Source organism: Martes martes (assembly GCF_963455335.1).
Source record: "Martes martes genome assembly, chromosome: 4".
Taxonomy (NCBI): domain Eukaryota; kingdom Metazoa; phylum Chordata; class Mammalia; order Carnivora; family Mustelidae; genus Martes; species Martes martes.
Genome location: NC_137891.1, coordinates 16,010,751 through 16,026,256, shown reverse-complemented (window position 1 = coordinate 16,026,256; position 15,506 = coordinate 16,010,751). Strand labels below are relative to the sequence as shown.

Here is a 15,506-nt window from a genome sequence, read left to right as displayed (position 1 = left end):
ATGTCTTCTAAGCAATCAATATGTTCATTTAAAATCATAGGCTGGGGCGCCTGGGTGGCTCAGTGGGTTAAGCCTCTGCCTTCGGCTCAGGTCATGATCCCAGGGTTCGGGGATCGAGCCCCGCATCGGGCTTTCTGCTCAGCGGGGAGCCTGCTTCCTCCTCTCTCTCTCTCTGCCTACCTCTCTGCCTACTTGTGATCTCTGTCTGTCAAATAAAATTTTAAAAAAATAAAATAAAATAAATAAAAAATAAAATAAAATCATAGGCTTACAGACTGATGCCAATATTTGGAGGTACCCAACTATGTGAAAAAGACATTTTCAAAGATGAAATACGTAAAATCTCATTATAGATTGGCATTAACACGTAATATCTGCAAACAATTTTGACAATAAGGAACACTAATATTGAACCCCAATTAAGCTAAATGTTATCCTCCAAAAGTAATTCCATCCTCCTCATTAGAAGACCTATATTTAAAAAACTAGTACTCAAGTTATTTATTATATTTTAAATCTGCCCATTAAAAACATGTGTGGAAGGATCTGTACTCAAGGAACTATAGAAGTTTTACGAAAGAAATTGAAGAAGACACAAAAAGATGAAAAACCATTCTGTGCTCATGGATTGGAAGAATAAACATTGTTAAAATGTCTATACTGCCTAGAGCAATCCATACTTTCAGTGCCATCCTGATCAAAACTCCACCGGCATTTTTCAAAGAGCTGGAACAAACAATCCTAAAATTTGTACGGAACCAGAAGAGACCCTGCATTGTTAAGGAAATATTGAAAAAGAAAAACAAAACTGGGGGCATCACGTTGCCTCATTTCAGGCCTTACTACAAAGTTGTGATCAGCAAGACAGCATGGTACTGGCACAAAAATAGATATATAGACCAGTGGAACAGAGCAGAGAGCTGAGATGTGGACCCTCAACTCTATGGTCAAATAATCTTCAACAAAGCAGGAAAAAATATACAGTGGAAAAAAGACAGTCTCTTCAATAAATGGTGCTGGGAAAATTGGACAGCTACATGTAGAAGAATGAAACTCAACCATTCTCTAACACTATACACAAAGATAAACTCGAAATGGATAAAAGGTCTCCATGTGAGGCAGGAATCTATCAAAATCCTAGAGGAGAATATAGGCAGTAATCACTTTGACATCATCCACAGCAACTTCTTTCAAGATATGTCTCCAAAGGCAAAGGGAACAAAAGTGAAAATGAACTTTTAGGACTTCATCAAGATCAAAAGTTTCTGCACAGCAAAGTAAACAGTCAACAAAACAAAGAGGCAACCCACAAAATGGGAGAAGATATTCCCAACTGACACTACAAAGGGCTGATATTCAAGATCTGTAAAGAACTCCTCAAACTCTACACACACAAAACAGATAATCACGTCAAAAAATGGGCAGAAGATATGAACAGACACTTGTCCAATGAAGACATACAAACGGCTAACAGACACATGAAAAAATGTTCATCATCATTAACCATCAGGGAGATTCAAATCAAAACCACATTGAGATACGACTTTACACCAGTTAGAATGGCCAAAATCAACAAGACAGTAAACAACATGTGTTGGAGAGGATGTGGAGAAAGGGGAACCCTCTTACACTGTTGGTGGGAATGCAAGTTGGTGCAGTCACTTTGGAAAACAGTGTGGAGATTCCTTAAGAAATTAAAAACAGAGCTACCCTATGACCCTGCAATTGCACTACTGGGTATTTACCCCAAAGATACTGATGTAGTGAAAAGAAGGGCCATCTGTACCCCAGTGTTTCTAGTAGCAATGGCTACAGTTACCAAACTGTGGAAAGAGCCAAAATGCCCTTCAACAGACAAATGGATAAAGAAGATATGGTCCATATATATACTATGGAGTATTATGTCTCCATCAGAAAGAATGAATACCCAAACTTTTGTATCAACATGGACGGGACTGGAAGAGATTATGCTGAGTGAAATAAGTCAAGCAAAGAGAGTCAAGTATCATATGTTTTCACTTACTTATGGAGCATAAGAAATAACATGGAGGACATGGGGAGATGGAGAGAAGTGAGTTGGGGGAAATTGGAGGGGGAGACAAACCATGAGAGACTGTGGACTCTTGAGAAACAAACTGAGGGTTTTGGAGGGGAGGGGAGTTGGGGGGTTGGGTGAGCCTGGTGGTGAGTACTATGGAGGACATGTACATGGAGTACATGGAGCACTGGGTGTGGTGCATAAACAATAAATGCTGGAACACTGAAAAGAAATAAAATAAAATAAAATGGGGAAAAAATAAATAAAAATTAAAAAAAATAAAGAAGAATAACAACAAAAATCTGTAGAAATTTGTTTTCTCTCTTATGTAAATACTGTATTAATACCCTCAATTTTGCCTTTTGGTCTACAGTGCCTAAAATATTTACAACCGGCCCTTTAGAAAAAGTTTGCCTACATGGGTTCTGTAAAGAAAGTAAATATTTTTTAATTTCTAAAAGACTAATACTGAAATTAAGACTAAGCAGTGTTTTTAGTAATTCTCTGTTCAACCTATTCAAATATGTCCCCCTACCAAAGAGATATTTCCAGGGTCACCAGGGTCACACTTCCTTATAAACAAATTCTATCCTATTAGCCCTCTCAGCACCATACATCATAGCAGATCATTTCCACATTCTTCGCTTCAAAACTCTTTGCTTTTCCTAATTTCACTGGATGCCCTTCTTCACAGTCTTCTTTGCTGGCTCCTACTTTTCTGACTTTGAAATTCTAGAGCTTCAGTCTCAATCATGGGCTTTTTCCTCTTCTTTATCTAAAGGTCGGCAAACAGTTTCTGTAAAGGGATTCTAAATATTTTAGGCTTTGCGGGGGACATTATGGTCTCTATCACGACTACTGAACTCTGCCATTATAGCACAGAAGCAGCCACAGGCAATATATAAATGAATGAGTGGTCTCTACTGCAATAAACTTTATTTACAAGCAGAAGTGGCAAGCTAGATTTGCCTGTGGCCCATAGTTTTCTCACCCCTTATCTAGACTCTCACCTTGGGTGCCCTCCTCTCCCCCATGATAAGTAGCATCTACATATAACTGTTGATACCCACACTTATATTTGCAGCCTCAATTTCCCATATGAATTCCAGATTTATGTGAACATACATACATACACACACACACACACACACACCCCTAATCTATTTTTCCCCAATCTTCTCTCCAGCAGTTAATAGCACCACCTTTCACTCAATTACTATAGGTAGAAACCTGAGTCATCACTTACTATGTCCTTTCCCTTAATTACCCGTCCCTTTCTAACTCATCAGCAGTCCTATCAATTCACTCTCAAATATACATCTTGAATCCATCCCCTTCTCTTCATCTCCGTGGCTGCGTAGTCTAAGCCCTCAACATCGCCAGCTCAAAATACTGCAAGTTTCCTAAGCGGTCTCCTAGCTTATGCATTTGCACCTTCCAGTTTGTTCTCTAAAAGCAGCCAAGTGCTTTTTAAATTCCATTACTTCACTCTGTTTCAACTCAGGAATGGCCTTCATACAGTTTACCTGGAAAGGCCCTGACTAATCTTGCTTTCTGCCTACCTGCCTATCTCATCTCATTCCACGCTCTCCTTTGTTCTTTAACTTGCACTCCTGTTTACCTTCTGTCAATTTCGACACTGTTCCAAGTCTCTTCCTATCTCAGGGTCTTGGTATTTGCTTTTCCTTCTTCTCAGAATGCTCTTCCTCTTACTGTCTGAATGACTGGTTTCTCATCAATCCTTTCTTTTCAGCTTAAATATCACCTACAAAAAGGCCTTCCCAGATCACCTTATCTAAAGAAAGTGTTATTCTGTTTATTATCTAATAGCACACACTAACAATTATCTTGCTTATTTACTTTACTGTTCATATCTTCCCTTTCTCAAAATGGTAAGCTTTATGAAAGTATTTTGCCAAATTAATTCTCTGATATACCCCCAACAGCTAGCACAACGTCTATTATAGGTAGGTACAGTAACAAATATTTGCCAAATAAATAAATTTTCAAAGCTGGAAAGCTTTCCTATGAATAGTGTGTTACATATTTTTAAAAAATCCAACAACTCCCTTAGAAAATTTAAGGAAATTAAAATTAGAAATTTATTGGGGGGGCTCAGTTGGTTGGGCATCTGCCTTCAGCTCAGGTAGTGATCCCAGGGTCCTGGAATTGAGCTCCACATTCAACTCCCTACTCAGTGGGGAGCCTGCTTCTCCCTCTCCCTCTGCTGCCTCCCCTGCTTGGCTCTCTCACTCTCTTTCACTCTGTCAAATAAATAAATAAAATCTTAAAAAAAAAAAATAGAAACTTATGTCAGCAGTCTCAAATACTAGTTTTCAGACTCTTTCAAAACTCTCACATATAAACTTTTAAAGAGGTTTATAAACTTTTTTTGCATATTGATTTTTACTTTGACTTCCCTTATTTTCAAAGTAACAATACCATATTCGCTTTTCTATTGAATGTTGTGTATTGTAAAATATACAGAAGATAGACTAAGGGATGTTAACCAGCACATGAGACTTTTATTGAGCAGTTGAGGTGCTATTTTTCCCCCAATGTGTGTAAAAATCCCAGTCTTAATACCCAGAAAGGTGTAATAAAAAACTAAATTAAAAACTACTCTGCCACACAGGTTGTAGGATCTTGGAAACTCTGAGCCTTGGTTTCTTAGTCTATAGAAAAAAAAATCCCTTCTCTCTCTGAGATAAATAAACAAAATAATTACCTGAAAATTCACTTAGCTCAGTATGTCTGGCACATAGCAAATATTCCATAAGTGATAACTAATGGTCATAAAGATGACATTAGCAACAGCAATAGTGGCAGTAACAGGATGTCTTCTATAAAATATAAGAACCATTATACAACAGAAGTTGTGTTACAAAATACTAGACATTTTTAGACTGTTTTTAAAATTATAAATGTTTCTAATAACACAATATATTAAATAATCTACCCTAAAATTCAGAAGACAGAAAATGTAAACCAAGTAAGGGCACATTCTAATTTAAATTTCCCTGAAACTTTAAAAACAGTTAAAGTCTCAGTTAACTACCTTTTATGTGCATAAAACAATAATCCTTAGAACAATCATATCCAGATGTTAACAAAAAATATAAGATCTTCAGTGTAAGATCTGAGAAGTCAAAAGATCAATAACAACATGATAAATACAATTGGTTAGCAAGAGAGCAGTGGTCTAATGACCTTCAAGTGTCTATCAGGAGCAAATCCTATCAGGAAACATAGGTGGATGAAAAAAAGAATGAAAGAGAAGAAAAAAAAACAAAAAACACTATGGAAGAGTAACAAAGAGTATACATTAGAAACAGTAACAGAGATAGCAAGAAGCAGACCTCCTTTACATAGTAGAAAAGAATTTAACACAACCACAAGGGATGAATGAAAACAGAATTGTCTGAGGGCACCTGAGAGTGGGAGGAGGGGCTTATAAGCCCCACACATTCACTACCACTATGACAGATTCTAAAAAACATGCCAACTGAAAAGGCACAGTGTTCTGGAGGCATTTGGTGTGATGACTAGTATGCCTACAAATAGAAGTAGCCCCAAAGAAAAATATTAAAATATAGTATATAAAGACACTGGCATCTGGTAGAAGCTAAATTGTGCTCATTATACTCTTACTAAGGTAGAAAAAAAAATGCAATACGTTCAAATATGCCACTACCAAAAGCCATCAAAGTAGAGCTTAAGGGAAATGATGTCTTGTTACCTGTAATGTCCTTTGTCTAGAAGAATCTCTCATTTACCAGATGATTTGGGATAACTACGTTATTGTATTTTAACATACAACTACTTGTTCTTATGTGGTTGTTAATTAACTTAAAACAGACAAACCTATGAGTCAAAGATAAGGCCAGAGTTCTATAAATCTACATACTAATTAATTCAGCTGAATTGAGCAAGATGCTAATAAAATCTGCATTCAGGGATTTAGTCCCTATTGTTCCAGTTAGCTTTACACTATAACATACCAAAGAAAACCAGACAAGTGTGTGGTTATACAAACTCACCACTATTATTTTTTAAAAGATTTTATTTATTTACTTGACAGAGAGATCACAAGTAGGCAGAGAAGCAGGCAGAGAGAGAGGGGGAAGCAGGCTCCCTGCCGAGCAGAGAGCCTGATGCGGGGCTCAATCCCAGGACCCCGGGATCATGACCTGAGCCGAAGGCAGAGACTTAACTCACGGAGCCAGCCAGGCACCCCCAAACTCACCACTATTTTTAGAAAAATCCAAAAGAGGGATGCCTGGGTGGCTCAGTGGGTTAAGTGTCTGCCTTTGGCTCAGGTCATGAGCCTGGGGTCCTGGGACTGAGTCCTTCATCAGCCTCCTTGTGTGGCTGGGAGCGTGCTTCTCCCTCTGCCTGCCACTTTCCCTACTTGTGCGAGCACTTGCTCACTCTTTCTCTCTCTCTCTCTCTGATAAAAAATAAATGAATAAAATCTTAAAAAAAAAAAAAAAGAAAACCTGAAACAATCTTCACTAATAACGGTTCAATATTAGTTATGCCAACACACAAGATCATCCATTATCTTTAGTTCTACCTAACTTTCTGAATAAGCCTATAAATTGCAGACCTATTATTTTAATTTTCCTATACACAGATTTGTTTATAAAAATCTGCTTCTCATAATTGCTATAAAAAGTAAACAATAAGTGACTAGTGAGGTGGACAACACCAAATTAATTGCTGGTGAATTAAACTGAAACAGTGTTGAACTTTTCCGAAGCCATATTTTCTAAGCATCTAATATTTAGAATTTCATCAAGAACTTAGGAGTGAAGAAGTAACACAATCAAGGAAAACAGTTATCATAGCACTCATTTATTTGACAAAGAAGTGAGGAGTCTGATAGGGAGGTGATGAGTTACTTCTCTGTCTTTACCAGAGATAAATAAATGTAAAATAAAGCAATAAGCCTGAAGCACAGAGAATACGCAGATGATAGCAAGTATCAATGGACGAGAGGAGAGAAGGACAGATAAGGCGGAGGAGGCAATGGCTCTCCACCAGGGCAACTTTGCTATACTCCTCCCCTTACCCCCAACCCAGAGACATGACTGGTTGCACACTGTGGGTGAGGAAGGTGGGAGGACACTACTGGCATTTAGTGGATAGAGGACAAGGATAGCGGACAAGGATGTTACTAAATATCCCGTGTGGAGGACTGCCCTGGCAACCAAGAATTACGCAGCCTAAAGTGTCAATACTACCAAGGATGAGAAATCTTGACACAGAAAAGGAAGTCCTATACATCTCAAATATAAAAGGAATCACTGTACTAGCACTCAGTACAAGAATGAATGTTCAAAAGTCTTGTATGTTAATGGTATCCATTAATAAAGACAAGAGATTCCAACAGAAATGGTTGATTTTTTTTAACACATTGATATAAAGGAACAAACTACAATTATTAAGTATGGTTATCTACATGGAATGCTCCTAATTTACCTTCCTTGAATCCATTGGTCTTAGTGATTTGCTTAACCAACAGCATGCAGCAGAAATGACATTCTGGGACTTCCAAGACTAGGTCGTAACAAGTCTGTGGTAGGCTAAAGAATGGCCCCCAAATATGTCCACATCCTAATCCTCTAACCTGTGAATACCTTATTTTACATGGCAGAAGAGATTTTGCAGGTGTACTAAACTAAGGATTTTTTTTTTTTAAGATTTTATTTATTTATTTATTTATTTATTTGACAGAGATTTATTTGACAGAGATCATAAGTAAACAGAGAGGCAGGCAAAGAGAGGGGGAGGCAGGCAAAGAGAGGGGGAAGCAGGCTCCCCGCTGAGCAGAAAGCCCGATGTGGGGCTGGATCCCAGGACCCTGGGATCATGACCTGAGCCGAAGGCAGAGGCTTTAACCCACTGAGCCACCCAGGTGCCCCTAAACTAATGATTTTGAAAGAGATTATCCAGGGCTATTTAGGTGGAAGCAAAAAGATAAATGAAGGAGAGGATGATGTGACAACAAAGGCGGAAATCAGAATGACGTGGCCAGGAACCAAGGACTGCAGCAAGCTGGAAGAGACAAGGAACAGATTCTCTCCCATAGCCTCCGAAAGGACTGAGTGTTGCTGACACTTTTATTTTGGCCCCCTTAAGTCTCATTTTGGACTTCAGATCTCTAGAACTCTAAGAGAATAAACCTGTGTTGTTTTAAGCCACCAGATTTGTGGTAAGTTGTTATAGCAGCAACAGAAAACTAATATAAGATCTTAGAGCTTCCAAGGTGCCTAGGTGGCTCAGTCATTAAGTGTCTGCCTTCAGCTCGGGTCATGATCCCAGCAACCTGGGATCATGCCCCACATTGGGCTCTCTGCTCAGCGGGACGCCTGCTTCTCCCCCTCCCACCGCCCACCGCCCACCGCCCACCCCCAGCTTGTGTTCCTTCTCTCCCCGGCTCTGTCAAATAAATAAAGAAAATCTTAAAAAAACAAAAACAACAACAAAAAACTTACAGCTTCTGTGTAGCCCTCTTGGAACTTTTTCTCTTTGAGTCCTGACCACTCAAATTATCTAAGGACTAGAGTCATCTCAAGAATGTTGTGCTAGTGAGGTCATGTGCATTTACTCTGGTCAACCACTCCAGAGGAGCCCAACTTCTAGCCACCTCCACCAAAGTATCAGACATATGAGTAAAACCATCTTGGACCCTGTGACCAGCACATCTGCCAGCTGTAATTTATGAAGTGACCTCCACAGATACCACATGAAACACGAAGAATCATCCAGCCAAGCCCTGCTTATGTTCCTGATCTCACAAAATCATGAAATGTAATAGAACAGTTGTTGTTTTAAGTCGCACATAACTCTGACCATCAAGGTATATGTGAGTGATGATTAGAAATTGTCAAGTAGCACATATCCATTTTATAATGGAAGGGAAAAAATCCTATTTGTGTTAGCTATTTTCTGCTGGCAGTAATCCCTAGAATTAAAACTACTCCACTATGCCAGTAACTCAAATATTCAGAATTTAGTTTGTTGGAATATACTGCTATAATTAGGTTCTTTCTATATTGGTAAAATAACTGATTGTAGCAAAACTTCATTTAACTTATCTGGGCCCATGATACAGAAACTCTCAGTTTAAAAAAAAAAAAAGCGCTCAGCTTATTAGAGACAGTTCATTCTTTGTGAGTCAATTCATATTTCATATCCTTATCCTGGTTCTTCCTCTCTTGCTGGGTCTACGGTGAGTTACACCTTATTCCTCTTTTACTATTTCAACCAAAGCCTTGAAATATCTTTATATGTATATCTTAATTTGGAATATGAAATGTTTTTCTTGCTCTCTTTTTATTCTCTTTGAGCAAAAGCCACATTTTTCTCCAATTTGTCCCAGAAACCAATAGCTTAACTGAGTTGCTACTTTCTCACATTACCATGGGCTGAGAAAAATGAGGATACTCTTGTTAAAGAGTCTAAGATCCCCAGCAAATCAGAACTCAATGAAAAGTCTTGTTTTTAAGTGTTCTAAGTATCTACTTTAATATCAGATTTTAATCTTCCAGCCTTTCATTTTGCCAAAGGCCTCTTGTTGTATATGGCAAGTTCTCAAAATGAAACATTCTACCTTAATAATCACAAAAGATGAGAATTACAAGGTTAAGTTTAGAATTACATGGTCTATCTATATGATGTAGATAAATGGCTTTTAAAAAGCAAATTTAAAACGTACACAATTACCACTTACACAGAAACATAAAAAATCGCAAGCTGATTAAGATCTAACATTAACAGAAAAACTGCTCTATTTGCCTCCATACATTTCTTACCTACTATATGTAAAAGAAATCTCATTTTAAAAATACCTGGAGTATATGGACATGGCGGGGTGGGGGGGGTAATGTGCTATGCTGAGTGCTGTGAAACATGTAAGCCTGTTGATACACAGACCTGTACCCCTGAGGCAAATAATACATTATATGTTAACAAAAATAATTTTAAAAAATACCTGAAGTACACATTTAACAAAAATATTCCCTAAGAACCTCCTTTTTTCAAATCATATCTTTCACTGTGCCTCCCCCAATGCCAGCTATTATGTCTCTGTGTAATTCTCCAAAAAACATTAATTTTAACACCTTTAAGTAAGTGTGGAAGGCAGCCTCCAAGATGGCCCTCAATGATTTCTACCTCCTGGTATTTGCACCCTCTTGCTATGTATCAGGACAAAAGACATGGACTATCTCTTCTAAGACTGGGTTATAAAAGATTGTGGCTTCCAGCTTAGGCTCTCCCTCTCTCCTATCACTCATTTTGGGGGAAGGCAAATACCATGTTGAGAACACTTAAGCCATGTAGAGAGGCCCACATGGCAAGAAATGAGACTTCCAGCCAACAGCCATGTGAGTTAGCCTTCTTGAAAATGGGCCCTCCAGCCCCAGGCAAGACTTCAGCTGATACAGCCCCAGCTAACAGCCCCAGCTAACAACTTTGTGCGATACCCAGTCAGACATCCTACTGAGCCTATACAAGATTCCTGATCCCCAGAAACTGTAAGATAGAACATGTTTGTTTTAAGCCACCACGTTTTAGGGTAATTTGTCATATAGCAATGTACAACTAATATAATGAGCATTGCTTATTCTTCAAAATCCAAACTCATATGTTTTAAAAGTAAAAAAAAAAAAATTATAAATAGAAATAGTAATTGCAAAAACTGGGAGAAAATTTTGTTTTTAAAATCTTACTAAAATTGAAAGGCCACTGTAATGTCAGTTTGCCAGTCCTACTTATAAAAACAATGAACCAACAAAGTACTATCAGGAAACTATGGACTGTTTCTGGAACAACAAAGATCAGGTTGAGGAGGTACATTCGGAAGGCAGCATCAACTTTTTAAAAAATGGGAAGGAAATCATTTTGTAATTTAAAAATCACAATATCCTATTTAACTTCGATAAGACATCCCACAAAGCTTGCCTTATCTCTTTAGAATCATGTAAAGCTTTATCTTGTCACAGACCATATCACATGCCTACTGATAAACACATAAGAAAGATAAGGACAAATGTACCAAATCTCAACAACAGATTTCACAGGCATATCACAGCATAGATGATTTTTTCCTGTAATGTTTCCACACCAAATCCAAAACACTGCTTTCACTCATACAAGCACACTCTCTGAGAACACGTAAGATTTCCTATAATAAGAAACGGTCATTTTAACATAATTTATTTAATTAGAAAATGCATTTAGTACACATACACTTAGTACACTAGTGGAGTCGGGTATTTAAAAACATCTAAAAAGTAGCAATAAAAGAAAAACGTGGGAGTTTTTCATTTGACTGGGGGGAAAAATGATTTCAGTGATCACAGGAACTCTACGTATTGATACTGAACACGAAGACTGTATTAAAATTAAAGCAGCAGCATCAACAAGTATCATTTGAGTCAACAAGCAATAATTTAGTTATCAATACCGGCAAAAACAGTTGATTTAAACTTCGAAGTTCTTTAGCTTATGAATAGGAGATAAGCATTTAACTATGACTTTGGTTTCCTCTATTTTTCCCAGCTTATCTTGAACAAAGAAGACAAATTACTAACTTCACCCTCATATAACTTACATACTTAATAAGTTTATTGATGCTAGCTGATCTCCACTGACTGAAGTTTACAGGCCTTTAAAACGATGTCAAATTTAAAATTCTCTTCATTGGAAAATGCAGCAATACTACTGCCTGTGCTAAAACAATAAGGTATGAGGTAAAATTTATCCAACTGTATCACGGGATGTGCTTTTCAAGAAGTGTCATAAGATCATTAGGGCCCTGCAAACTTGTAACAATGTTAATGCAGAAGAATTCCCAAGAAATTAGTTAGATAAGGCCAAATGTATGTTCAAATAGTGTTGTCCATGGAGAAAACAGTTCTAAAATCAATGTTACAGCATAAATGACTGGTTATATCGTTTTCCCAGGAGCATATTTTCAGAACTCAGTTTTTTAAAACCACACAATGAGTACAAACATACCTTACAAATATGCTAGTATTCAATTACTGCTTCGTATAATGGCATGATTACACCCTTAAAAACTGAACTGATTATGATGTTACATTTTTCCCTTAAAGCATTGTGCACAGACAATATCTGGAATATCCCATACTGTAAATTGGTCCACAATTCCCTGAACGTAGAAAAAAAAAAAAGCAGTTCGAAGGCATAACTAAGAAAAAGTTTCCGAAGAAGCAGTATTGTAGGTAAGTCATGCTTATGTGACCTTCCTTCATTCCTGTACATCGGTCAAAGAAACACTTTCAAGTGCCTCTGACAAATCAAATGCCATGTTCCAATCAATGTTCTCTAAACTTAGGAATGTATGGATGTTATGTACCTATCAACTTTGGGGAGGGAGGTAAACTTTTTTTTAAAAATGTCAAATACATCAGAATGTAACATACAATAGCCATGTATTTTGTCTGTATTATGTATTTCGCCTATACTGCTGTATTTAACCTGCAAAAAATATTTTAAGGTGGCTTACTCCTTTCATCCTTTTGATTTTCTGAATTCTTAGCTTTTTCACCTGCACTCAAATTCAGACCTACAGCATTCTGCACTGGTTTTAAAAATATCCTATTTTAACATGTTAGCTTAAAAATAGCCTTGCTTTCTCCCTTCCACATTACTTTAAAGCAGAAGTCTGCTTTTCACTGTAGAGCCTGATTCCCAGAAAAATACCTTCTTATTTACTTCATTCTTTCAACCTCTGGAGAAACAACAAAAACTGGAGTTTAACTTGTGCAGCGCCAAACCTACAGGGGCTTGCAAGTTGTGTTATCTGCAGTTGCTGGTTTGATCCATTCTTTCCATTTCCCAGGAAAATGTTTCCTTTGGCTGCTTAGTTTCATACAACTAGATGTGTGTGCAAACACACAGCTGAGAGCATCTCTGCCTTAGAAGCAATACCCCTTCTTTTGACACCCATACACCTCGGTTTGATAACCTTTCAAGAAAGTTTCTTCCTGCCCTCGGGTTTACAGCACTTCTCAAGCAGGCATGGCATGCCACCTGCGTGGCTGCACGTTCACAAGAAAGCAGCAAGGGCCTGGGGGACAGGAGGGCTGGGGAGGGGAGGCACACAACAAATCAAAGCACAACCAAAACACTATCGGTGCACGATCTGGGCTGAAGCTCGGCTTCTGAGCCTGGGGAGGCACCAGCCAAGCGTCGGTCCCGGCTGCCAGGCACGATCAGTGCCTGTCCTACCTGCCCTAGGGGCACACAGGAGGCGGAAAGTCCCCCCCGCCCCAAACCCACGCCCCCAAGGCCCGGACGTCCCAGGCTCAAGGCCAGACGGGCGATGGGAGCTGGGGGTAGGGGTCCCGGGCCGAGGGGCCGAGGACTCCCAGGGCGCCGACGGAGGGTGGGGACGCCAGGCCCCCAGGCTCGCCCCTCACTCGACCCCCTTACCTTGCGCGATGGCAATGGACTCGAAGCGGTGCAACTCCTTGAGCAGGCAGCTCCTCTCCGTGGAGTGCAGGCTGTAGATGAAGTCGCGCGCGCCCTGCGCCGTGTTCAGCGCCTCTATGGGCTCCTTCTTGGGGTGGGTGCCCAGCCCTCGGGAGCCTCCGGGGGCCGCGAGCGCCAGCAGCCCCCGCCCGCAGCAGCACCAGGACGGCGGGCGGGGCGCGGCGGCGGCGGCGGCGGCGGCGGCGGCCGGGCCCGGCCTCAGGCTGCGTGCGGTCCGGCTCCTCAGCAGCGGCAGCAGCCGGGACATGGCGGGCTGAGGAGCGGGGACCCCCGCGGCAGTCCGGGAGGGCGATTTCTGGCGAGGCAGGGGGAAGAAGGAGCTAGGCTCGGTCGGACCCCGCCCCGATGTCCTCCTGACTGGCAGCTGAGGCGCCGGGCACCATGCACTCCCCGGGCCCGCGCGGCGATCGCCTCCTTTTCGGTCCCCCTTCCCTTCCGAAAGGCCCGCGGCGCCGTCGGTCCCTCGGACGAGAAAAACTTTCTGTGAAGCGGCCGGGCCGGGAGAGCGCGGGTAGGCGGTGCGGGCGGGCGCCTCCCGGTTGAGGAGGGGCGGCGCGGGCGGGCGGGTTTGGCTCGGGTTCGTCTCTGTCAGTTTGATCTTCCAGAGGGATGAGTCAGCCACGCGCCGCCCTCCTTCGGCGCCGCCCTCCGCTCCTGCCGGCTTTCCCACCCTCTTGCCTGCCCTCGTCGGCGCTTGGTAGGGCTCCCGCGCCCTCAAAGCCGCCGCGCTCCCAGGCCGCAGCCGCCGACGCTACCCCTAGCGGCCGTACAGGGGCTAACAGGGCGGGGCGAAGGGGACGGGGCGGGGCCGCGCAAGCGCAGTTCCGAGGTCCCGGGTGGCCCTCCCACCGGAGTTAGGAGGGTGCACAGGAGTCCCCACCCCTCCGGTGCGTGATGGTGGGGGAACGGAGGGTGTGCATCCCCTTTAAGTGCTGGCGCCACCTTTAAGTCCGACGCAGGGAACGGGGGAAAAACAGCTCTGGACTTCTTGCTTGGTCGTAGTCCGCTCCGCCCTAGCACCAGGACTAAACCTGGGGCGTGTTCTAAACAGTGCCCCAGCGTGAGGCACCCCCCTCGCCCGGCACGGGCCCCGCCGCCGCTCGGAACCTCGCTGAGGGCAGCGTCCTGCTCGGACTTTTGGGGACTGAAGCGCCCACCGTGTCCTCGGCCAGGCACTCGGGTCTTTGAGGCAGCCGCTCTGGGAGCTGCAGAGCGAGGGCGAGGCCAGGAGTTTGAGACTGAGGCCTTGACACCGAAAATACCCTTCCTCGTCCTGATGCCAGCAGCTTGCAGTCCGTTAATGCTGCAGCGGGAGGCAAGAATGTCACCTTCTCCGGGTGTTTGCCGAGGTTTGTTTTCGTTTGTTGTTGTTTTTTTTCCTCTTTGCCAGGGCGAAAAGAATTGTGTGATTCTACACTTCCCACGTGTCCGGGTCCTAAACCTCTTCCAGGGCCACGCTCGAACGGTCTCCCACTCCAACCTTTCCTTTATCTCCTCCTAAGGAAGGAGATCGCCCCTTTATCTGAATCTAATGACACTTAGGCTTCCTGCCTTAGAGAGTAGATCCACTTAGTAAATCTGCTCAAGTGCAATCAAGATCTAAATCTTACCCTTATCTTATCCGCTGCCGCACCAACCAGCCCAAGACCTTGTATGTAGTAACTGTGCTATAATTATGTAAGGGCAATATATAAATGTGAGTCGGGGGAGGAATGTAACCACTAAATCGTTCTGTTGCTCTAACTCAGCGGTTCTCAGAGTGTGGTTGGTGGACAGCAGAGCTCGTTAAGCTTGCAAATTGGCGTACTCTGCTCTAGACCCCTTGAATCAGAAACTGGGGTTTGGGCCCAGTCGTCTGTGGTTTTGTTGTTGTTGTTGTTGTTTAATTTTTATTTATTTATTTTTAAAGATTTTATTTATTTATTTGACAGAGAGAGAA

General features: G+C 41.6%; 1 protein-coding gene across 3 annotated transcripts in view; it reads right to left on the bottom strand.

Moving 5' to 3' along the window:
• Positions 1-14,335, bottom strand: part of TMEM65 (transmembrane protein 65) — an 83,107-nt gene extending 68,772 nt beyond the window's left edge. The window contains exon 1 of one of the 3 annotated variants that reach the window (XM_080802643.1): positions 13,508-14,335. In XM_080802643.1, the coding sequence (XP_080658769.1) occupies positions 13,508-13,814 (307 nt within the window). In that variant the 5' untranslated portion in view covers positions 13,815-14,335. The remainder of the gene's footprint in view (positions 1-13,507) is intronic. The other 2 variants (XM_080802642.1, XM_080802644.1) reach the window with 2 other exon arrangements.
• Positions 14,336-15,506: the final 1,171 nt, after the last annotated feature.